General features: G+C 42.4%; 3 protein-coding genes across 3 annotated transcripts; all 3 read right to left on the bottom strand.

Annotated features, from left to right (window-relative positions):
- Positions 1–305: 305 nt before the first annotated feature.
- On the bottom strand, positions 306–1,406 carry N7487_005311 (integrase catalytic domain-containing protein; the record flags this gene model as incomplete). Its single annotated transcript, XM_056873058.1, has 1 exon — positions 306–1,406. The coding sequence occupies one exon, from the start codon at positions 1,404–1,406 to the stop codon at positions 306–308; it is 1,101 nt and encodes a 366-aa protein (XP_056730778.1).
- Positions 1,407–7,317: 5,911 nt separating this feature from the next.
- Positions 7,318–7,629, bottom strand: N7487_005310 (uncharacterized protein; the record flags this gene model as incomplete). The annotated part of the gene is made up of 1 exon (XM_056873057.1): positions 7,318–7,629. The coding sequence occupies one exon, from the start codon at positions 7,627–7,629 to the stop codon at positions 7,318–7,320; it is 312 nt and encodes a 103-aa protein (XP_056730777.1).
- Positions 7,630–8,550: 921 nt separating this feature from the next.
- N7487_005309 (mariner-Tc1 transposon family protein) lies at positions 8,551–8,877 on the bottom strand (the record flags this gene model as incomplete). The annotated part of the gene is made up of 1 exon (XM_056873056.1): positions 8,551–8,877. The coding sequence occupies one exon, from the start codon at positions 8,875–8,877 to the stop codon at positions 8,551–8,553; it is 327 nt and encodes a 108-aa protein (XP_056730776.1).
- Positions 8,878–23,508: the final 14,631 nt, after the last annotated feature.

Here is a 23,508-nt window from a genome sequence, read left to right as displayed (position 1 = left end):
AACGGGGTTTGTCTGGCTGCGCCTGTCGGCCGAATGTCTCCAGTGTTGAAGAGGCGGCCAGTCTCTGGATCCCACACGGTGTAGATCGAGGCACCATTGTATCCGACAACGCGTCCTATTTTCCCTCGAGGTTCTAGCTTTCCGGTCGGTTCGCTCGTGCCATGGAGGTGGTAAAAAATGCTCGAACCGAAAGGAAGCAGGTAACTCAAATCAGCAGGGATTTTAGAGATCGCTTCGATCGGGATCCTGGTGTCCTGTGGCTGGATGCTCTCATCGATCGTCGTTCCACCAGGTGTGGGGTTATTTTAGAGAGGAGTGCTCGTCGGGGATATATTGGCAAGGAAAACTGCAGCGACTAGCGCGTGAAACCAGAAGGTCATTGGGAGACCTGATGCTATCCACATCGCGCGCGCCTTCTCTAATACCACTCGATTGGCCCGTTCTGCGGTACCATTCTGCCACGCAGAATAAGGGTTCGATGGCTCCCACTGGCATCCCCACTCTGTCATCATTGATTGTAATTCTCCGGATCCGAATTCGTTGTCAGATCGCAGAAAAGCAGGTGTTTTGAATCCGAGATTGTTGATGTGCTGACGCCAATACCGCAGACGTGCAGCAATTTCGCGTCGGTCTCGAGAGATCAGACTGTAAATCCATCGGAATCGCGTCGCATCGTCCGTGATCAGGAGAAAATATTTATAGCCATGCCGGGACTGCAGATTTGCCGCTTGAGAAGCGTCATCATCATCAGAGAAAACGTCCCCGCCACCCACGATGTCAACGTGGATGCGCATCAATGGCCGTGTGGCTCTCGAGGCCTGCCGACGACTGTATCGTCGGGTTATGTTCGCTTGGAGGCATACCTGGCAAGGCGGTTGGGCCTTGTCGCCTGTGATTTTCACTCCACTGCCTGGACGGTTGGCAAGGTAGAGTACATCTCGGTAATTGAGATGTGCAAGCGTGACATGCCATTCCCAAAGAGTCGTAGGGAAAGCAGATTTGATATCGATCGAGGCTTTTGAAACATGCTCATCTCCACTAGATGGCTTAGCCTTAATGTTGCTCTTTGCATTAGAGCTGAAATAAGCGACTAGCTGCTGTTCGCCAGCTATCGGAATGGGTTCATCAGAGGTCAATCGTGAATTAGCAGGAGTTGCTATTATAACGAAGGCCTGACTAGAGACCTCAAATGGTTCATCAGCGGTGAATGTGTAAACATCGCTTGAGTTTCGAACGGCAAAGAATCGCTGGTTCGATGGATCCTCCAAGACGTAGTGGAATGGAGGTGTTGATCTCTTGTGAAATAAATCCCTGATCATGCAGAAGCGCCTCTGACACAAGGTTGGAATCCGCTCCAGGATATGGCGGACGTCTTTCAGAGTGACAGTTAGGTCATTTAGCTTCATATTGACTGTTCCTGTTGAGTATCGCGGTGGTCAAAGCTTATGGCGGGACTAGCGATGGACATTTAAATAGATGGGATTCCCACTTTTGATAGTAACCTTAACAAGAACATTACAACTACCTATCTCAACAGGGTGGACCTGATTCACTGGGTGGAGATTCTTCGGCAACAAGATACGATGCTTAGATATGGATTGACTCGAGGCTTCTCTTGTGTTAACTTCCAATAAATGTGCTGAATTGACGTCATGAATTTCATTATTTAGACATGTGCTTTTTATTACTTATGATTCAAAAGAAACAAATTCTAAGCTACTATAGTTCAAAATTCATCAAAAGTAGCTGTCGGGACATAATATCCCGTTCTTGGTGTACGCGTTCTTGCGCGGAGCTGCGGCTCCGGTGTTGTGACCGCCGAGTGTCCGTGCATGGGATTAAGGGGTAGTTATCTTGGAACCTGACCTGACTTGGAAACATACATACAACACATCTATCTTACATGAATCAATTGACCTTTGCTTTGGAAGCATAACCACTGTCCACTTAACTGTGTACACAGTACCTAGTAGACTGCGACATCGCCCATGGACGGGCGGGTGGGCAGTGCCCACGGGCCTTATGTAAGCGGGCGATGGGCACTATCCATACGCCCATAGACGGGCCCTACCCTTAGGGCCCATTGTCCATGGACACCGTGGGCGCCCATGGGCCTTTTTAGTAAGCAGAATTTCTTGACCTCGTGACCTGCATTATTTGTGCATTTTTTTCTCTGTATTTTTGAGTAATTCGATTACATGTACAATGACTTGATACTACTGTCAATTTTCTGACCGAGGTCAGAAATGAGCTTTAGAAGCCTTTATACAACAACTTGACACATTGTCACTTTTTTGACCGGGGTCAGAAATGAGCCTTAGAAGCCTTTGCATAATAACTTAGGCATTCATTATATTTATACATTCACACTAATACGATACAAATTGATCATCATTGGGTTTGCCACGCTTCCTTGCTTCTCTTAAACTAGGGCGCTTTTAAGTGCTACCCTTATCTCCATAATGAGGGAGATAAGGACTGCTCTCATCTTCGCTATCGACTAGCTCACTTCTCTGTCGCTTCCGCGTACTTAGTACTATAGAAGGACGAGGAAGCTTACTCTCTATTATAAACTCATACTCGATCAGTCTAACAGGATCATTATCCTCGGAATCCTCACCATCGCTGATTGGTTCAGGCATATCAGTGGTAAGCTCAGCCTCTCTCTGTTCGTCTGCTTCTTGCATTGAATCTAAGGACGTATCCTCATCGGGTAGTTCTTCTATTTCAATGTCGAACTGGGTTTTATACCGGAACATCATGATATCCTGGACTGTCTTCGCACTCAGCCGCCTACGTCGGTAGTGGCAGACATCCCGTACTGAATTGAAAAGACGTTCAACTCCAGCGCCTGTTGCAGGAATAGAGAGAATGTCGCGAGCAACACTAGAAAGAATTGGGAATTCATTCTTATATTCCTTCCAGAATTGTAAAGGATCGACCTTTCTCCTTACTATTATAGGTATTAGTATTCCTGCTCGTAATAACAGTGAATATAACGTACGCTTTTCAAGGTATCTAGCAAGTTCGTGCTCCGACGTTAATAGATCAGAGTGGATATAAGGCAGAAGGTTAAGGAGGGCGTCTAGGTTACTTATACTAGCTAAGTGACGCTTAGGGGGTTGCTCTTCTCGTAGGGACCGTATCTAAGTGTGTCTTTAGGCGTAAGGAGCTATAAACTGGCGAAGCGTTTCCTTATACTAATCACTCCAGTTTATATCGTTCTCCGATATACCCCACGCCTTACTTAAGAAGAAGTGAAGCTTATACTGGGGTACAAGAATTGTTCCAATCGCGTAGAGACTACTATAGATCTCTTTCGTCTTTATATAGTAAGAGGTAAGCTTTGCTATCCCAGTATTAAGGGCTTATAGCATCGCCTTCTTCTAAGGTATGGTTTTCGGAGTGAGCCGTACAATCGATTCCTCGAAGTACTCAAAGAGGGCGTTATAAATACCAAAAATATAATGTACTGTTATCTCTTTGGTCTTTGAAAGCACTGTAGTAAAGCGATAGAACGGCTCTGTGATATACAGGAGGTAGTCGACCTACCGCTATTCTGCCTTACTGAGTTTATATTTCTAAGTCCCAATATTATCACAGTATTCATCGTAGGGCTTGCTGAGGCGTTTCGCACGACGAAGCATTAAGAAGGTAGAATTCCAGCGGGTACGGACATCTTAGATAGGCGCAAGTTTTGCTCTATTAGTCTAGAGACGGAAGAAATCATCGCGACGTTGGGGGCTTACATTAATGAACACAGCAAGCCCTCGAATCTAGATAGTTATTAGATATATTAAGTGATAAATAAAGTGATACACTTACCTTGATAAGGGTTTATACAATAACTTGTTCACTCTATGAAGCACGGAGCGATCGAGCTTGGGCTTGGGCTTGGATATCTGAAACATTCCGATCTGTGATATCGTTCTGGGGATCGGCCTTCACCGATCTAAGTAGCTCGCGAAGGCTTAGCTAGATAACATATATAAGACAAGGGATTCGAACAACCACCGGGCTATTCGGTAGTTCAAGGGAGTTAGACTGCGACAACGCCCGTTTTTGTGGAGACATTTTTAGCGTCGCCAAGACATATGCGGGCACTCTTGGCACGGTGGGTACTGCCAAGAACTAGTTATGTACATAAAATCACCGAATAGGGTAATTTTTGCATTATTTTTGCATAAGGATGGGCGATGGGCGTCGAATTTCAAAAGGCCCACGGGCCGTGGACACTTTCTAGTGCCCATGGACGGGCGATGTCGCAGTCTAAAGGGAGTCAATAGAGTCTTAAACTACCTGTACTAAAGTTGTGTTATTTAACGCGTTATCTAATATAATCGCTAATATACGATCAGTAATATTAAGCTTCTTAAAGATCTCCATAAGTACTTCACTTAGATTCACACCAGAATGCGCCCCATTAAGTGGTTCGAAACTAAGTAGGAGCTTACGGTAATTCCAGTCTCGGTCGATAAAGTACCCTATGATTGCTATAAATGTCTACTGAAAAGGCGATATCCAGCAGTCGAGGGCAATTGAGAGCTTCGCATCTTGTGGTAAGGTAGCGAGAATTGAATGTTGCTCCTCGTCGACCAATTTCTTAAGCCGGCGTTGAGCAGTGCGAGGATAGAGTAAAGTGGGTTCAGCTGGAGCCTTTTGTGCCATTCGAATTAAGGAAGCAAATTGCTTCCTCTTAAGTATCCGGAAAGGGAGGTTCAGACTGGTAAGACATTCAATCTACTCTCTTTCCCATTCATCATTCGAGAATTTTGAGTTATAAGATAACTCCAGTGCCTAATATATAATATATTAGTTATCTTGAAGGGTATAATCATATAAGACTTACCGGTATATACTGCATAGTCTCCTTAATCGACTGTTATATAGCCTTGCTTTTACCACCCTTTTGGCATTTGCCTGAGGCTAGATGCCGCTTGAGTGTATTGGTGCCGCTTTGCTTTGTACTTGGATGAGGCAATGTAACCCCACACGTCCGATATATAACCAAAGGTTCGCCTGTAATATGATGTGCTACCTAGTCGAAGTTCTCCCAGACATCTGATATGTGTTTTGCATCCTATCGTAGCCTTTGTTGTGTCTCAGTACTGCTGCCGCGTACTGTGGTACGCCACAACTCGATAAACTTTACTTTAGACGCGTTGTTTATCGCGTCGTAGAGGATAAACTGCTTTCTCCGATCGGGGCCGACGCGTTTGAGAGAGCAATTAGGCCTTGACAAGTCCCGCCGATTTGGTCCCGCCTTGGCGCCAAGTGGGCGCCAAGCCGCTAGTCTCAGTGCTGCCTTGGCATTATTATGCTGATCATCGTCCTATTTAGGTAATTTCCTAGCCTAAATAGGTATGGTCGCAGCACCACAGCACCAGAATTTATTTAGTACTGCGGGGCCGGGACCAAAAATCGGCTGGTGCTGCGGGACTTGTCAAGGCCTAAGAGCAATCAAGAATAGCCGGTTGAGTGAACTCGGACTCTATCAGTGAGATAGAAGTCTGTTGGCTGTTAAAGAGACTGGGATCAATATTTGGATCAAGGTTAGGATCAAATATATCGGCGACGTAGGAGAGGTCTGGTTGGGAGCTCGGAGGAAGTGAAGAAGGCCCTGCGGTATAGGTACTAGGTTGGGACATGGTTAATATGATGTAAGGGATAATATAACGACTATAGGAGAGTGAGTGATCTGAACTTACAATAGGTAACTTGCGACCGTGTGAAACGAGGATTACTAGTAAAAGGGGTGCTTTGTATAGATCTGATAGATCGTAAATTGAGTGTAGACCCACTATATATTATAAGCTGATTAGCTATAAGTATCTTTGTCCATAGGCACGCCCGTGGGCACGCCCATAGGAACATACCTAAACGCCCATCTTGAGTTACAATCGAAGGATTTAAAACTCCCAGAATAATAACACAAGTCTTTGAGTGATATAATTGACAGAATTTAGTGATATAAGCTTATAAAATAAGAATTATACTAATTATCTTTCGATCTACCTATAAGAAATATACCAGAGTAAGAGATAAAGTAGAATCTATAAGTAGTATTTTACTTATAGAAAATGCCAGGCATGTACCACTAACTTAAATATATATCTTTAAGCTGTTACAGTATGATTTGATAAGTTAATAAAAATACCACACAACATGATATATTTCGATTAAAATTTTATTCCAATTCGTATCATATATATACTAGTTTCTTATATATATAGATATTTCAGTAAAATTTATAGATGTTGTAGATTAAAACTGCCATTTTATATGGAGTTGGCAAAACAGGTGTAAATAACAGTTATTTATTATGCAAAGTCAGCGAGTTATACGTCCATTTTGGGTGACTTTATGCAATGGTGGGCATCGTGGGCATACCCGCCGTGGGCATGCCCGTGGGCCTTGGGCGTTATGGACGGGCACTCGAAAATCCAAATAGCCCAAGGCCCACCGTGGACGGGCCTTGGGCACCTCCTAGGTGCCCATGGACGGGCGATGTCGCAGTCTAGTAGACAATCGGCCTAAAACATGGTATAGCTATTGTCTATTATCAATATATATATTTGGGGGTAGATATTTTATCTTATCAGATTATATTTCTTATATTAAATCGGTACCAAAATAAATTACCAAAAATATATAGACTGACTAATCATATATTATATATCAGTTATATATTTTGATAGGTATAAACGGGTAATTTAGGTACCTACGAAGATTTTCTAAAAACCCATAGGCGGGTTTATGAAATATAAAACCCGCGATGGGTTACCTATGGGCGGGTTAGAAAAATGAAAACCCGCCCCGAACCCGCGTTTGGCGAGGCCTAATTATAACGTAGCTGATCATGTGATTTTGGGTTACAGTACGATTCGGGATTTTGAAATTGGTTAAATTAAAACAGAGACTAGCGTGTTTCAGGATTGAGTTCAGGAAAGAATCAAACAGAGTCAAATGGTGAAACTGATTTCGAGCGCGTCTGTATCTGCCCAAAACAGACACCCTTCAGGTTTTCGGTTTCTACTGTACCAAGAGAAAAAGGTTCGAGATCTTTTAGAGTGGTTGATACTACCTTCGATATATATATTCAGCTATGGTTGTGTGCCGAGTGGGAACTAACCCCGGACCGACGATAGACCCACCTACGGGAGGGCCTAGACTGCGGCACGATCCACAATATCCGCGGATATCCACAATCCATATCCGCAAACTGCGGATACAGTCAAACCTCCATATAACGAATTAATTTTGGGAATCAAATTATTCGTTATAACCAGGGATCCGTTATATAGAATATACCATATATTAAATACTAAAATATGAACGAATGTCTCCCTGCTGGCGATTCTGGGCGATGCCCCCCTGGATCTCCATCCTAAGCTTATTCAGAGTATGAATTAGCTTAATATCACCCTCCTCCTGTTGCTCCTGATAGAGCTGTAGCAGTTGCACGGCTTCAAGTGCACTAGCCGATAACACTTTAGGCATAACCTCAGGATCCTCTTCTTCCTCTTCATCATCAGGCGCCTGGAATTGAGCGAGGATTTGTAGGTCAATAGACTCGGAGCTATCGGTAACAATCTCCTCTTCAGGATTAAGAAAGTGCTGAATATCCATAGGGTTCTCGATAGCAGAGATAAATGAGAGCCTTTGTAAACCAGCCTCAATATCTAAGATCGTAGTATCCTCGGCTTGTATAGGAATCTCAGTACCACGAAGTGATAATCCTTTATTGAAACAATTACTAATGGTAGTAATCTTCAAATGAAACTCCTATGTAGCAATACCCTACCGGATCGCTTAGAGTATATCAACTGTAGATAACGGGTCCCGTCCAGCTTTATATTCATGAAGCATATACCGCACCCAGTCTCTTCGCCAATAGTGCTTCCACGTACGAATAATACCCTAATTAAACGGTTGATATTCGCTAGTTGAATTTGGCGGAAGCTAGATAATCAGGGTATTTTATAACGGTAAGGTTGAATTGATCTTATTGACTGCGTATATATAGGCCGAAAAATTGTCTAATAAAAGAACAACCTTACGGCCAGCCATCCGAAGATCAAACTACCGAAGCTATTCTTCTATAATTGAGCTCACTATCTAGGCCTTCTTATTAGCACGCCAATAAACCCCGAGGTTCTGGATATTGATATTGGTACGACGGAAGGCGTGAGGTTTCTGAGCTTATCCAATAAACCAGAGAGGCACTTTATCGGAGCCATCCATATTACAACAAAGATGGATTGTAACCCGGGCTTTCTCCCGCTTCCGGCCTGGGATTGTACGTGTAGATAGACTACGATCCGGGGTTAGCTTCCAAAGAAGCCCAGTCTCATCGCAATTATATATATCCCTTGGTTTGTAGTGGGCGATAGCTTGTCGGATAGACTACATTTCAGCGGGTGCTGAGACTGAGCTATTTAGCTCGCCATATTGTATACGGTGCGCGATCCCTCGGCGGGATTGAAATCCTTGAAGCCAGCTATTGCTAAATGAAGGCATTGGTAGCCCTTAGTATTGGGGTATATTCATCTAGAAAAACTCTGCTTTCTCGCGGATCGTATATAACGAAATAGTGATTGTAGCCTCTACACGTTGGATCCACTGGAAGAGGGCGTCTTCGAGCTCTGGCCAGAACTCCTGTCGGAAGCGTTTCTGGCTCTGGGTACGATTGATTGGGTTGTCAAGGTGGGTATATTTCGCAGAGAGGATTTCGGAGACCGAGGATGTTGAGATAACCTGCTGGTATTTGGCTTCGAACCAGCGCTTAAGCTCGATATTTGGAAAGGTAGGAAAGGCGCGCCGGTGCGCTCGTAGGGCTTGCTTTTGCTCGATAGAAATTGCTACACGGCGAGGCATATTGAATCTCGGAAACGATGACAAAGTGAGGTGCGCACAGGCCAGGTCGGCTGGGTATAACGGATTTTAGTATGGGGGGGTAGCGAGAATTAACGAAGTTCGTAGAAAGGAGGTTATTCGTTATATATATGGGAAATCAATTTTGGGAAAATTTTTAATCCGTTATATAGAGGAATCCGTAATATAGAGGTTCGTTATATGGAGGGTTGACTGTATGGATATTTTTTGATATTGTCAAGTACTATGCATTTATGCATGCTGAAATTACCAGGTCTTTACAAACCGGAAAATCAATGGACCGTCATGATAACGGTACCATACAAAAATACATACATTGCTTAATCAGCTATGTCCGCCGAGATTGGAAAAGAGCGGATCTTGTCATTTTAGTTAGAGAATTTACATATGTCAGATTTACCATACATTGTCGTATCCGTCTATTTCTGTCAGATATCCAAGATCCGCAGCCTTGCGGATTTGGATATAGACCTCATGTCCATTGGATATTTGCGGATATCCAATGGATATCAAACAATACAAACATGCCTAGACTCGTGACCTCGAGCGGTGTGCATTAATTTTATGTTTTCCTCTGTATTTTTCGTGTAATAGTATGTTATGTCAAATAATCAAAATCTGGATCTTTTGGGGGTTGTATGAATTTAAATCTTCTTATTCATTCATATATACTATTTATAGATCTAACTATGAAGGGCTACGGTCGAATTGAGTCAATTAAACGGCGCCTATATGCTGTTTAGCTAAAGTTTAGGAGTTTTACTATATAGGAACTCCACGATAGTGTTATATATTCTTAAAGTTGTAGGGTAGTGAGTGGCGGTAGTTCCTGGGCCCCAGCGCCTATTCTCTGACCTCGGTCAGAAATCCTCTTATAGCAGGTGTCTCTCCCTCTTTTATGACCGTGTTCAGAAACTTAGGCTGGGGGGAGACTGGCAGCGTGCACGGGTAAAGCCCGAGCTCTAATACTGGCACTATCCTATTATACTAACTGGAAGCCATCTGGTAGCCTTAGCTGTTTTCGAATCCGCCCTAAACGGCCTGGCATGCTCCTATCCACCGGTATCTCTGGAAGCTCATCATCCTCTTCAACAGCGTCGTATAGTCGGTTTTGAGGTTGTTTTCCTTTTGCCCGTCTACGTCGCTCGGCACTATCATCATCCGAGTCATTACTACCGCTCTCAGTATACTGGGTAGCCTCGAGTCTAGTCTCTTGATCCTCCTCCTCGTTATCACTGATAGGCTCCAAGACCTTAAGCTGTAGTAATGATCTCCGGGTTTGATCTAGCAAAGCAGCTTCACCTTAGGATAGATACTCTTTGATAATCCCTAGCTCCTTATATCGAAGATCAAAGTTGGTAGCAAACTGATACAGTATCAGGCCACGGATTGTACTCGGCTTCAATTAACCACGACGGTAATAACAGATATCACGAGCACAATTGAATAGTCGTTCAACACCAGCACTACTAGCAGGGATAGATAGAATGTCCCTTACCATCCTTACCAGGGTCGGGAAGCTCTGCTCATATTCCTTCCAGAAAAGTCGAGGTTTTTGTCGCTCAGTTCCACGAGTAAGATATCGTGCAATCTCGTTGTTATCTAGTTTTGCAAGCTCTTCCAATGGCTAGTTTTGCGATGTATAAGCAGCATCAAGATCACAGTTATCATTCTCATCAATAGCTACTCCAGAAGTCTCCAGTGCCGCTAGGTCATTGGCATCATAGGTAAGCATCTTCCTATATCGATCAAACTTTCGGTTTAGGACCTCTTGATAACGATTCACATAATTAATATCGCCCTGCCAATCAGTCGAGGAAAAGTACCGGACCTTCTTTAATAGAGAGAAGATTGTTGCTAGAGCGTAGATGTCACTATAAGGCTCGTATTCGGTGGCAGTGTAGTACTTGGAGAGCTTTTTCTTTGCTGTTTGGAGTGCCCGCAACATCCGTTTCTTCCAGATTACACCTTTATTCTTAAGCTTCGCCTCGGCTGTATCGAGATAGGAGAAAAGCTTATTATAGATACTGTAGATATTGTGTGCGGTAATATCCTTAGTCTTTGACAGCATCATTATAAAATCAAAGAAGGGCTTTATCAGAAGAAGAAGATATTCGACTTAACGCTACTCTTCTTGATCGAGCTTGAAATAAAGATATTGATAATTAGTATAATACTGATTATAGAATGTCTGGAGCTTCTTAGCCCGGTTGAGTATTAGAAATGTTGAGTTCTATCGTATCCGAATATCTTGGATTGGAATCAATACAGGCTCCGGCTGTAGGGCTATAAATGCCTCCCGACGTTATAGGCTTATATTAATAAAGACTGCTAGTCCTCGGATCTTCCATACTTTTATTAGTCTAGCCATTATAAGGATCTAGGGGTAGAAGATATACCTTTTTCAATATATCTGTGATCTAGATACCGCCGGAGATATTGCGCTTATTCTGGAAGGAGTGGGTTTTTTCGTTAGACTACTCTAACTCGATCTCCTTATTACTTAGCACTGCCTTAAGCTTCCTAAGAAGCTCATTGAGACTCAGTTGGATTATATACGCGATATATGGGACGCGGAAGATCGAGATATCTGATAAATACTAAGACTGAAGGTTCTCCTAGATACTCTGCATTAAAGTATTATTGTTAGTTGCGTTATCTGTGGTCACTGATAGGATACGATCCGAGATACCATATTCTGTTAGGATCTGGGTCACGGTTTTACTGAGATTTTTACTAGTATAGGAGCCATAGAGAGGCTCAAAGCCTAGAAGAACCTCACAGTAATCCTAGTTATAATCGATAAAGTAACCAGTGATAGCTATAAAGGCCTACTGGAAAGGAGAAGTCCAGCAATCCAAGGCTATCGATAGCCGGCACCCCTCTAGAAGTCTCTGTAGAATCCCCTTCTGGTTATTCTGGACTGTGATATCGAGATAACGTCGAATGGTTCGTACTAATAGAATCGTAAGTTTAGTGGATGATTGCTGAGCAACCTCTAATATACGGTGGAATTGGGGGTGTTCGATCACTCGAAAGGGCAGATGTATAGTTGAAATGAATCTCAGAATAGTATCGGAGAGACAGTCTTAGGTGAATGATATACTAGTGGTACCTAGCTAGATTGTAGTACTTAATATTAGCTGCTAAATTATAAAGGACTTGCCTACTGTAGTAATACCAGTTAAGTAACCCGGTTAATATACCATTCTTTTAATAAGCTGGTCGATTCTCGGGCCACTTTTCTTTGAATATACTCCAGTTTTGAGGTACGCTGTTATAGGCGAAGAACCAGCACGCCGGAATCTTAGATGGCCAATTGTATAGAGGCATGCCTTACACATAACCTTCGGCTTTCCATTTTTGTCATTCGCAACCTGGTAGAAGCTGTCCCAGATATCCGATTTGCTTTTTGATTCCCATCGAATTGTGTTCTTTACATCAGACTGAGATCCATACTCAGTTATAAGCCACCAACTAACGAATTTATTCCGTAAGTCCTCTATATCATCACACATAGAATCAGATGGATATAAAACCCAGTGCTTTTGAAGGGGAGGTCCGACGCGAGTAAGGGATAAGGGCGCAAAGGTTGAACGAGTTGAACGAGTCGGCGATATCGATAGGACCGGTGTTTGGATACCCAAAAAATCAGAGAAGTTGTCAGGATAAATCCGATCAGAAGCTAAATCTATATCCGAATTGGTGAATGAGAACTGTGATTGAGACATTGAGAAGTTAACAATTATAACATATAATATAGTAGGGTGCTTAAAAGAATAGAGAGGCTTACATTTGAACTTAGACCTCATTAAAAACATTTAGAGGGCCGGCATCTCCCGCCCTCCGCCCGACCCTCGCGGGCGGAGGGCGGATACTTGCTTGCCCTCGCCCGACCCTCCGCCCTCTGAGGGCCGCTCGAGGGCGGCCCTCATCGGCCCGCATAACTAGCCTCTTGTAATTGCTGTAATATGACCTTCTACGCATCGTATAAAGATCAAAATTAGACTATAGATTCGAGTAGACTGCGACATCGCCCATGGACGGGCGGGTGGGCAGTGCCCACGGGCCTTATGTAAGCGGGCGATGGGCACTATCAATACGCCCATGGACGGGCCCTACCCTTAGGGCCCATTGTCCATGGACACCGTAGGCGCCCGTGGGCCTTTTTAGTAAGCAAAATTAGCGTAACACGTGATTTTAATTGACAGATTTCAAAATATTTCAACTAAATTTATATTTTTTATATATTTACAATCATAATTCCGGATTTTTAATAAGATATATATAAATATATATACTATAATTTACTATATATCTAATTTTTATATATATTTAAGACAACTTTATATAATAGTAGGCATCGTGGGCATGCCCGCCGTGGGCATGCCCGTGGGCCTTAGGCGTTATGGACGGGCACTCGAAAATCCAAATAGCCCAAGGCCCACCGTGGACGGGCGATGGGCACCTCCTAGGTGCCCATGGACGGGCGATGTCGCAGTCTACTAACGACCAGTGATCCCATGACCACCAACCCAAGCAAAGATTGTTTAGAGAGCTGGACACGTCCAAATCGTGTCGGCTATATGTACGAGTAGACCTGGCTTTGAACCTCCGCATGGGTCCCTACCCCGGAACCTCGAACCTCACCTCTTGAGGTGAGGTTCCAACCTTACTAACCTCCAACCGCCCATTAACCTCCAGAGGTTCTTTGAGGTTCAACCTCCATCGACCCGCATGAACCTGCATATACATAATTTCTTGACGCCTTTCCTCTTTTGGCTAGATAAAATTGATGATTCATCTCTGTTTTTTACAGCTGTTCCGTTAAACTATAGACTTTCCACTGAATACTCTATCAATATAATGAATTATAAAGATATAGTCATTGAAAAGTAAATAGGAGGCGTGGTCACCTATAAATTATAGGTAATATCCGATGATATCGACGTAGTGGGTGGTCAATAGAGGTCATCGATAAAATAGCATGTAAAGTTGTAGATATATATATCGCAGACACTGTAAAGTATGTGTATCTTTATTAGTAGAACTACAGTTCTTTAAGAAAACTATAAAGATACAGTTTAATTCCCCCTTATTTTAATATCATTCAAACCATTATATCTTCTTCTATTACTTTGTCTTTTAGAATTCATATTAATTGGTCTAGATATACCGTGAATCCGGATTAAATGTCCCAATTGTTAGACTTAGATATTCTATTTTTCCTATATTGAGGTTCTCGTTAAGGTTCGTTGAGGTTCATTGAGGTTCGTTAAGGTTCGTTGAGGTTTATTAAGGTTTATTGAGGTTCGTTGAGGTTTATTGAGGTTCGTTAAGGTTTATTGAGGTTCGTTGAGGTTTATTAAGGTTCGTTTCTATAGTAATCTACTATACTAGCGAATCAGATATAGATAGGGCTTTATAAAAGTTGATATATCAATTTAAGTATTATAGAATAGGGATAAACAGATGCCCTAAGAAGACCCCGTAACTTCTACAGAATAACTAGTAAGTTCCTTATTATCTTCCCTAAGTTGTACTGGTTTACTAAAGTTATCATGTCTCAGATTACCGACGGCTACGGCTACGTATCATCTAGCTTCGAAGGGTTACCGCTAGACGCGCTACAGTACCTTACCCCTGACGATACGCTATACCAACGCGAAAGCCAGTTTGATTCAGTTCTGGACCTTCCAGACCTTCTAGACAACCAAGTCCGATCTCGTGCAGGACCTCGGGCCCTAGACACCCTTACGCGAATCAAGCCAGATAGTATTAACGAGTATATCGTCTTTACTACCGACATGTCCGCGGAATTCGTTAAGTGGTGGCTTCAAACTGATTTTGGTAAGAAGAAGCGGCTAAACTGGGAGGTCAGCCGTCGCGCAGACTGCTGGACTGGGTTTCAACAAGTTGCACATACTAAAGATGGAAAGCCTGGCGTTATGTGCAATCGGTGCCGTACAGTTCTTACGCATCCAGCTACAAATCATACTGGAAACTCATCGATGCAGAAGCATCTTGATAGGCCAAGGTGTCGACAGCGAATTACGAAGAAGGGTAATATCCAGCAACTACTTAGCGACGCGGTATGTTCGAAATAGCCTATACTCAATATCAATACTAATAATAAATTCACTATATTTTAGGCCGAGAGAAGACCAGCGCCTCTCTTTACCCAACAAACATAGGAACAGAAGATTCTAAACCTAATCACTGTATCACATTTACCCTTTCTCTTCGTCGAGCACCAAGAATTCCATGATCTCATTTCCTACGCACGGCTAGCACCTACACTACCGAGCGTTCCATTAAGAAAGGTGATTCGCGACCGCCTCCGGGGTTTCGTTACAGAGTATCAACAAGAGACACTACAACAGCTGCCATCTGGTGCAAAAATGTCGATTGCGCTTGACTGCTGGACTTCACCATTCAAGCACGCATTTATGGCTATCACAGGATACTTTCTAGACCAGGAATGGGAGTATCGTGAGGTCCTACTTGGGTTTGAGCCAATTTCTGGATCTCATACTGGCGTGAACCTCGGGGACGTAGTTATCCAGATCCTACAAAAGCACCAAATCGCTGACCGAGTGCTGGCGGTGACAACTGATAATGCGTCTAACAATAAGACACTTATCGCAGCAGTGAATGATTCAATCAAGAAGCTACATATGGAGACGGATTCTACGATTGTCCAAGTGCCTTGCCTTGCGCATGTTATTCAATTAAGTCTAGTTGATTTACTTGGTAAAATCAAGGCTTCGCCAAAGAATGATAACGCCGAGATAGAATGGTCTGATGATCGTGTACGTTTACTTCGTACGCGCCAGCAGAAACATGAGATCGCCGATACTCTGAATAAGGTATGCTTCTATTTAGAAATCATGAATTATGATTCAATAACACTAACTATTCTGATTCCTAATAGGTCCGAGGTCTTGCGGTTTATATCAACGGAAGCCCTCAACGTAAGGAAGCCTTCCTAAATACCCAGCCTAGTAATACGCTCCGGCTTCTTCTAATCTAAGATGTTCGTACACGGTGGAATTCGACATTTCTAATGCTCCGACGGGCGAAGAGGCTTTATATCGCATTCAACAAGTTCTGTTCCGACTATGATCAACACCATTTTACATTAAGTATAGAGGGGTGGCGATAGATTGACTATTTACTTTGCATTCTTTAGCCCTTTTTCACGCTCACTACGCTAGTTTGTCGTACTAAAGACTCGAGTATCCACCTTGTCTTTAGGATTTACAATAAGCTCTTCGATCATCTTGAAAGATCAATAGGTCAGCTTCGTCGAAAGAAGGTTCCCTAGAAACAGCTAATGCTTTCCTCCCTCGATGCTGCGAAAGAGAAACTGAAGAAATACTACGGCGAGACAGATGGTATCGAAGGCAATCTCTATGCAATTGGGACGATCTTAGCGCCGTCGAGCAAGATAGAGTTCTTTTCAACAAGTGATTGGGACCCAGATCCTAAGACAGGAAAGGACTATAGAAAAGAATACCGCGAGAGTCTTCAGTCTTTTTTTGAGAGATACAGCTAACGTATACCATCAGAGATGATGCAATCTGATAGCCAGTTATTCACAACTGAATCGGAGCTTGAGAAGGCTCTTAACGGCGATTCTTCACAACGATTAACTGCTCCGCAGTACGACGAGCTCACCAAATATCTCCAGAGTGGTAAGTAAGTAAGCCTACTTTATAAATCATATAACTAACCTTACCTAATTAGAAACTATTAAAGGATCTATTCGGATCTTCTGGAAAGATCATCAGAGGGAATTCCCTATTCTTGCAAGCATTGCCCGTGATATCATGTCAATTCCAGCGACTGGTGCCGGAGTTGAGCGTCTTTTTAACTCTGCCCGCGATATATACCACTACCGCCGGGGGTCGTTAAACCCAGAGACTGTTCGCGATATTATGTTATACATGTGTACAATAAGATTCGATATCAAGGAGGAGCAGCGGCTGATTCTCCAAGAGTATCTTTTAGACCATGAGATAGCCGCTTCGACCGAAGCACTTAATGTCCAGACACATGCTTTCGAGGCTATTAGTGATGATGAGGAGGATGTCGAGATACGTCTTGATGCAACCCCGGACGCACCGCTACTCTCAGTAGTCGCCGCTGGAAAGCGGCCTGCGGTTAATTCTGACGATGAGGAAGAATCTGATGCCGATGAATTTGCGGATCTAGATAAGAATAGGGCATCACCCTTACCTGACTTCCCTGATACGCAGCATCGTGCATCCGGTAGAATAAGGAAGAAGTCGAGACTACTAGATGGGTATATAGCTTGATTACTTGAATCTTGACTCTTGAGAACTATAACCCGACACTGAACTATAGATATAATATAAACCATTGATGATTGAAAGTTGAAACCCTAATTCGACGCTGAGCCAGTGAACCCATAATATGCACTAAATCCTCCTGTAAGGGCATACATTAATGAAGTGTTGTTTTATAATTACGAGAGAATACAGCCTATTTCTACATAATTTATGTAGTTGACCCTAAGTCACGTTTTTTACCTATTTGTCATGCTTGTTGAACCTCAGGTTCACCCGCGGGTAACCTCCATGAGGTTCGGTCCAAGATAGAACCGCCCGGAGGTTCTAGGTCATGGAACCTTAACCTCCGGGTGGGTGAACCTCCTTGAGGTTCGTGAGGTTCACCCGTGGTTCCTGGCCAGGTCTATTAGTGATGATGAGGAGGATGTCGAGATATATCTTAATGTAACCCCGGACGCACCGCTACTCTCAGTAGTCGCCGCTGGAAAGCGGCCTGCGGTTAATTCTAACGATAAGGAAGAATCTGATGCCGATGAATTTGCGGATCTAGATAAGAATAGGGCATCACCCTTACCTGACTTCCCTGATACGCAGCATCGTACATCCGGTAGAATAAGGAAGAAGTCGAGACTACTAGATGGGTATATAGCTTGATTACTTGAATCTTGACTCTTAAGAACTATAACCCGACACTGAACTATAGATATAATATAAACCATTGATGATTGAAAGTTGAAACCCTAATTCGACGCTGAGCCAGTGAACCTATAATATGCACTAAATCCTCCTGTAAGGGCATATATTAATGAAGTGTTGTTTTATAATTACGAGAGAATACAGCCTATTTCTACATAATTTATGTAGTTGACCCTAAGTCACGTTTTTTACCTATTTGTCATGCTTGTTGAACCTCAGGTTCACCCGCGGGTAACCTCCATGAGGTTCGGTCCAAGATAGAACCGCCCGGAGGTTCTAGGTCATGGAACCTTAACCTCCGGGTGGGTGAACCTCCTTGAGGTTCGTGAGGTTCACCCGTGGTTCCTGGCCAGGTCTATTTGGGGCCGTGTTTTCCGTAATGTCTTCACGTGCCCACGATTCATGCAAAACCCTATTATCCATGAATGCGTGTCGAATCCGTTGCAGTATGTACTAGTACTTTAACAAGGCATGAGGCCATTTGCACAGCATTTGAAATGTGTTTTTAAATACATGGAAAATAGTCTAGAGTGAGTAAGAGCGTCCTGCAGATTCAGCAGTTCCTATAACTAGTTAAGATTCAGCGAGATGTAATCAACTAGTTAGGTGTTGTATGAACCATCGGCACTAGGAAAACTTCGATGCCACTTTCACTTACAATACGAAGTATCCACTCTTAACAGTTTCGACGCCCCGGCCGCCGGGCAACAGCAGAAGACATTCGAAGACGCACCCAACAACTTAGCTCTGTCAATCATTTCCTATATCGAAATTGAATATTTCAGGGCAATGGAAATAACCAGTGTTATATCCATAACATGACTTGCGCTTTACTGGGCTATCCGGAGAAAATTACCGAGTTCGTGATGATTGGAAGATCCAAGCCACCGAATTTACAGCAGTTGAATCATAGATCAACCAACTCTTGAGAATTCATAGAACGGCCAGAATAGAACCATTTACCTGATGATCGTACGAAATGATTCAGTCGTAACAACCGTGATACTACGTTCCCAGCACCCGAGCAAACTGATGTCTAAATCGTATACCTGTGCGTAGACTGCGACATCGCCCGTCCATGGGCACCTAGGAGGTGCCCATCGCCCGTCCACGGTGGGCCTTGGGCTATTTGGATTTTCGAGTGCCCGTCCATAACGCCCAAGGCCCACGGGCATGCCCACGGCGGGCATGCCCACGATGCCCACCATTATATAAAGTTGTCTTAAATATATATAAAAATTAGATATATAGTAAATTATAGTATATATATTTATATATATCTTATTAAAAATCCGGAATTATGATTGTAAATATATAAAAAATATAAATTTAGTTGAAATATTTTGAAATCTGTCAATTAAAATCACGTGTTGCGCTAATTTTGCTTACTAAAAAGGCCCACGGGCGCCCACGGTGTCCATGGACAATGGGCCCTAAGGGTAGGGCCCGTCCATGGGCGTATTGATAACGTATTCGGTAAGCGAGTGGGCCATGTAAGCCAGTGGGCCACCCCGAAACACCATACTAAAGGCGATTTTATATCTCAACAACAACGCATTGATACTACTTAAAGCTTATAGAGAACGTTGGTAACTAGATTACTAGCTATATTCCGAACTTTTTGGGAGATTCAAATGATTATTCATTGATTTTACCAAAAATACAACGTATTTTTGATCATTTTATAAAAAAAAACATATAACTCAATTCGTACTTATTTAGAATTTCTAAAACTTTATGAATGTATTAGGATCTTTATTTTAAGACCATAATGTCATAAGAATATAATACATTTTGTGGCCGTCGAGATATCAAGTATCTATAAAACGCCTTTAGTATGGTGTTTCGGGGTGGCCCACTGGCTTCCATGGCCCACTCGCTTACCGAATACGTTAGTGCCCATCGCCCGCTTACATAAGGCCCGTGGGCACTACCCACCCGCCCGTCCATGGGCGATGTCGCAGTCTACCTGTGCGTGAAATAATAATTCAAATGGCATTTGAAGGACGGCGTGTGGGATGCCAAGAAGACTCCACAATCTGACCTTCCCAGTGATTGGGTGAGGCTTCGCGTAAAGAGATTCACAATTCAAATCACACGGTCTTGACACACTACGCGCAATTACAGTGGTGTTCCATGAGTATTTGACCTTGGGTACTTCGGGTTAGACCTGGCATTACACCGCCCACAGGTGCAGTACCTCCGCACCTGCACCTGCACCTCAGGAGGTTCAGGTGCGGACCTTCGCACCTGACCCGCACCTAAGGGTCGACAGGTTCGGTGCAGGGTTACCCTCATCAACCCGCATATACATAAATTTCTGACACCTTACCCCTTTTGGCTGGATAAAATGGATGATTCATCTCTGTTTTTTACACCTGTTCCGTCAGCCTGAAGCCATATCAGTGAATACTCTATCAACATAAGGATTTATGAACAAATACTTATATAAAAGTAAACAGTAGGTATTGTTACCTATAAACTCTAAATAAATACAAAGAAATTCGACGTTGGAAGTGGTCAATAAGGGTTATTGACAAAACAGCATATAAAGTTGCAGATATATATATCGAGTATACTGTTTACCTTATATATCTTCAAAGGCATAACTACAGTTTTGTGTAAAGAACTTCAAGATATTGTCAAAATCACCTTATTTTGATATTATTGTAACCGTCAAATCTTCTTCTATTATATTGTCTTAGAGAATTAAGAATATCTAACACAGATATATTATAAATTGAGTTCAAACTTCCCAGTTATTAGACTTAGCTGTTCTGATTATAATATTTTCTCAACCTAAGGGTTACTTTGAGGTGTAGTGAGGTTTATTCAGGTTTACCCCTGAGGTATAGCGAGGTATACCGAGGTACGATAAGGTTTAATTAGGTTTATCCCTCAGGTGCGGTAAGGTATACTGAGGTGCGGTAGGGTTACTATACAAATTACCCACTGAACTAGCCAATAGGATCTACTTATAGATACTTAAGATAATAGATCAATTCTAGCATCTTAAATAGGGTCAAACAGAGGCCCTAAGAAGATCATATATCTTTTTATATAAAGCAATCAGTATATTTTTTATCTTCTTCTTCTCTAGTATTTAGCTAACTGAACCTACTATATCTCAGCTCTCAGACATCTACCTATCGTCTCACTTTGATAGTCAAGACGGGGTACTATATAACGCGTTACACTTCCTCCTCCCCGAAGACTCCCTCTCCCAACGCGAAAGCCAGAGCCAGAGCCGGAGCTAATACCAATCCGAAAGCCAGTTTAGATCAGTTCCAGACCTTCTTAGCCCTCAGTCACACATTTCACTACTCGCTCCAGACACCCTTACGCGAATTAAGCCTAACCGTATCAACGAGTTCATTATCTATACACCAGAAATAACAAAGGAGTTCGTAGATTGGTAGCTTAAGACTGGCTATAGTAGGTCGAAGCAAAATCTCAATTAGGATATAAGTCCTACTAAACGTCGTACAGATTGCTGGAAAGGGTTCCAACAAGTTGCAAATACTAAAGATAGAAAGCCAGGCGTTATATACAAACGTTATCGCACAGTTCTCGCGTATCCAACTACGAATCATATAGGGATATCAACAATGCAGAAGCACCTTAATAGTCCAAGATATAGACAACGAGTACCGAAGCAGGCACTCTAGGGAACTAGTAGTATCCACTAGCTACTTAGTGACACAGTATGTTTACCTATATTTCTTATTGAATATTAAGACGAATCCTTAATTAACTATATTTTAGGCTGAGAGAAGACCAGTACCTACCTTTACATAGCAAATATAGGAGCAGAAGCTACTTAATCTAATCACTGTATCATATTTACCCTTCCTCTTTATCGAGCATCAAGAATTCCACGACCTTATCTCTTACGCCCAACTAGCATCTATACTACTAAGCATCCTATTAAGAAAGGTTATTCGTAAGCGTCTCCGAGAGTTCGTCAAAGAGTCTCAACAAAAGACTCTATAACAGCTCCTACCTAGTACAAAGATATCGATTGCCCTTGACTGTTAGACTTCGCCATTTAAACATACCTTCATAGCTATCACAGGATACTTTTTAGACTAGGAATAGGAGTATCGTAAGGTACTCCTTAGCTTTAAGCCAATTTCTGGTACTTATTCTAGCGTTAACCTTAGTAAAGTTGTTATTCGAATTCTATAACAGCATTAGATCATTTACCGTATACTAGCGGTAACAACTAATAATACGTCTAATAATAAGACACTTATCATAGCGGTAAATAAGTCAATCAAGGATCTACAGTCAGACCCGGAGATAGATTCGACAATTGTTCAAGTGCCTTGTCTTGCCTATATCATTCAACTGAGTCTACTTGATTTACTTAGTAAGATCAAGGCTTCGCCGAGGAATAATAATGCTGAGTCAGAATTACCTAACGATCGGTTACGTCAACTCCGCTCGCGCCAACAGAAGCATAAGATCGCTGATACATTAAACAAGGTATACTTCTATTTATAAACTATAAATAATACTAAATATTACTTATAGGTCCGAGGTCTTATAGTTTTTATCAACGGGAGCCCTCAACGCAAAGAAAACTTCTTAAACCTCTAGTCCAATACTCAGTTACAGCTCCTCCTAATCCAGGATATTCGTATACGATAGAACTCGACGTTCCTAATGCTCCGGCGGGCAAGAAGACTTTATACTACGTACAATTCGTACTATACGGACTTTAATCAACCCTATTTCGTATTAAATTCAGAGGGGTGGCGACAGATTGACTATCTACTTTGTATCCTCCAGCCTTTTTTTACATTCACTATATTAGTATATCGTACTAAAGACTCGAGTATCTACCTTATCTTTAGGATCTACAATAAGCTCTTTGATCATCTTAAAAGGTCAATATCTCAACTTCAGCGGAAGAAGGTTCACTAGAAACAAATGATACTCTCTTCCCTTAAAGCTGCAAAAGAGAAATTGATCAAATACTATAGTATGACTGATAGTATTGAGGGTGATCTCTACACAATTGGGACAATCCTAGTACCGTCGAACAAAATGCAATTCTTTTTAACAAGTGATTGGGACCTAGATCCAGAGACTGGAAAGGACTACAGAAAGGAATACTATAAGAGTCTCCAGTCACTTTTAGAGAGGTATCGCCAACATATACCGTCAGATATAGTTTAGTCTAATAGCTATTTAATAACAACCGAGTTAGAGCTTGAGAGGGTATATAGGCGTGATCTTTCAAAGGGATCAACTAGTCCGCAATATAACGAGCTCACTAAATATCTCCAGAGTGGTAAGTTAGCACTAAGTCTATATGATTATAAAACTAATATTCTTAGATACTATCGATGGTTCAGCTAGACTCTTCTGGAAGAATCATCAAAGAGAGTTCCCTATTCTTACCCGTATTGCCCGTAATATCATGTTAATTCTAGCGACTAGTACTGGAGTTGAACGTCTTTTTAACTCTACCCGAGATATATGCCACTACCGCCGGGGTTCATTAAACCCAGAGACTATTCGCGATATCATATTGTATATATATACAACAAGATTTGACTTGAAGGAGGAGCAGCGGCTAATTCTGCAAGAGTAT

The sequence above is a fragment of the Penicillium crustosum genome (assembly GCF_028827405.1).
Source record: "Penicillium crustosum strain IBT 35664 chromosome Unknown utg000002l_segment0_segment0, whole genome shotgun sequence".
In the NCBI taxonomy this organism is placed as follows: domain Eukaryota; kingdom Fungi; phylum Ascomycota; class Eurotiomycetes; order Eurotiales; family Aspergillaceae; genus Penicillium; species Penicillium crustosum.
This window is presented reverse-complemented; position numbering and strand designations above follow the sequence as displayed.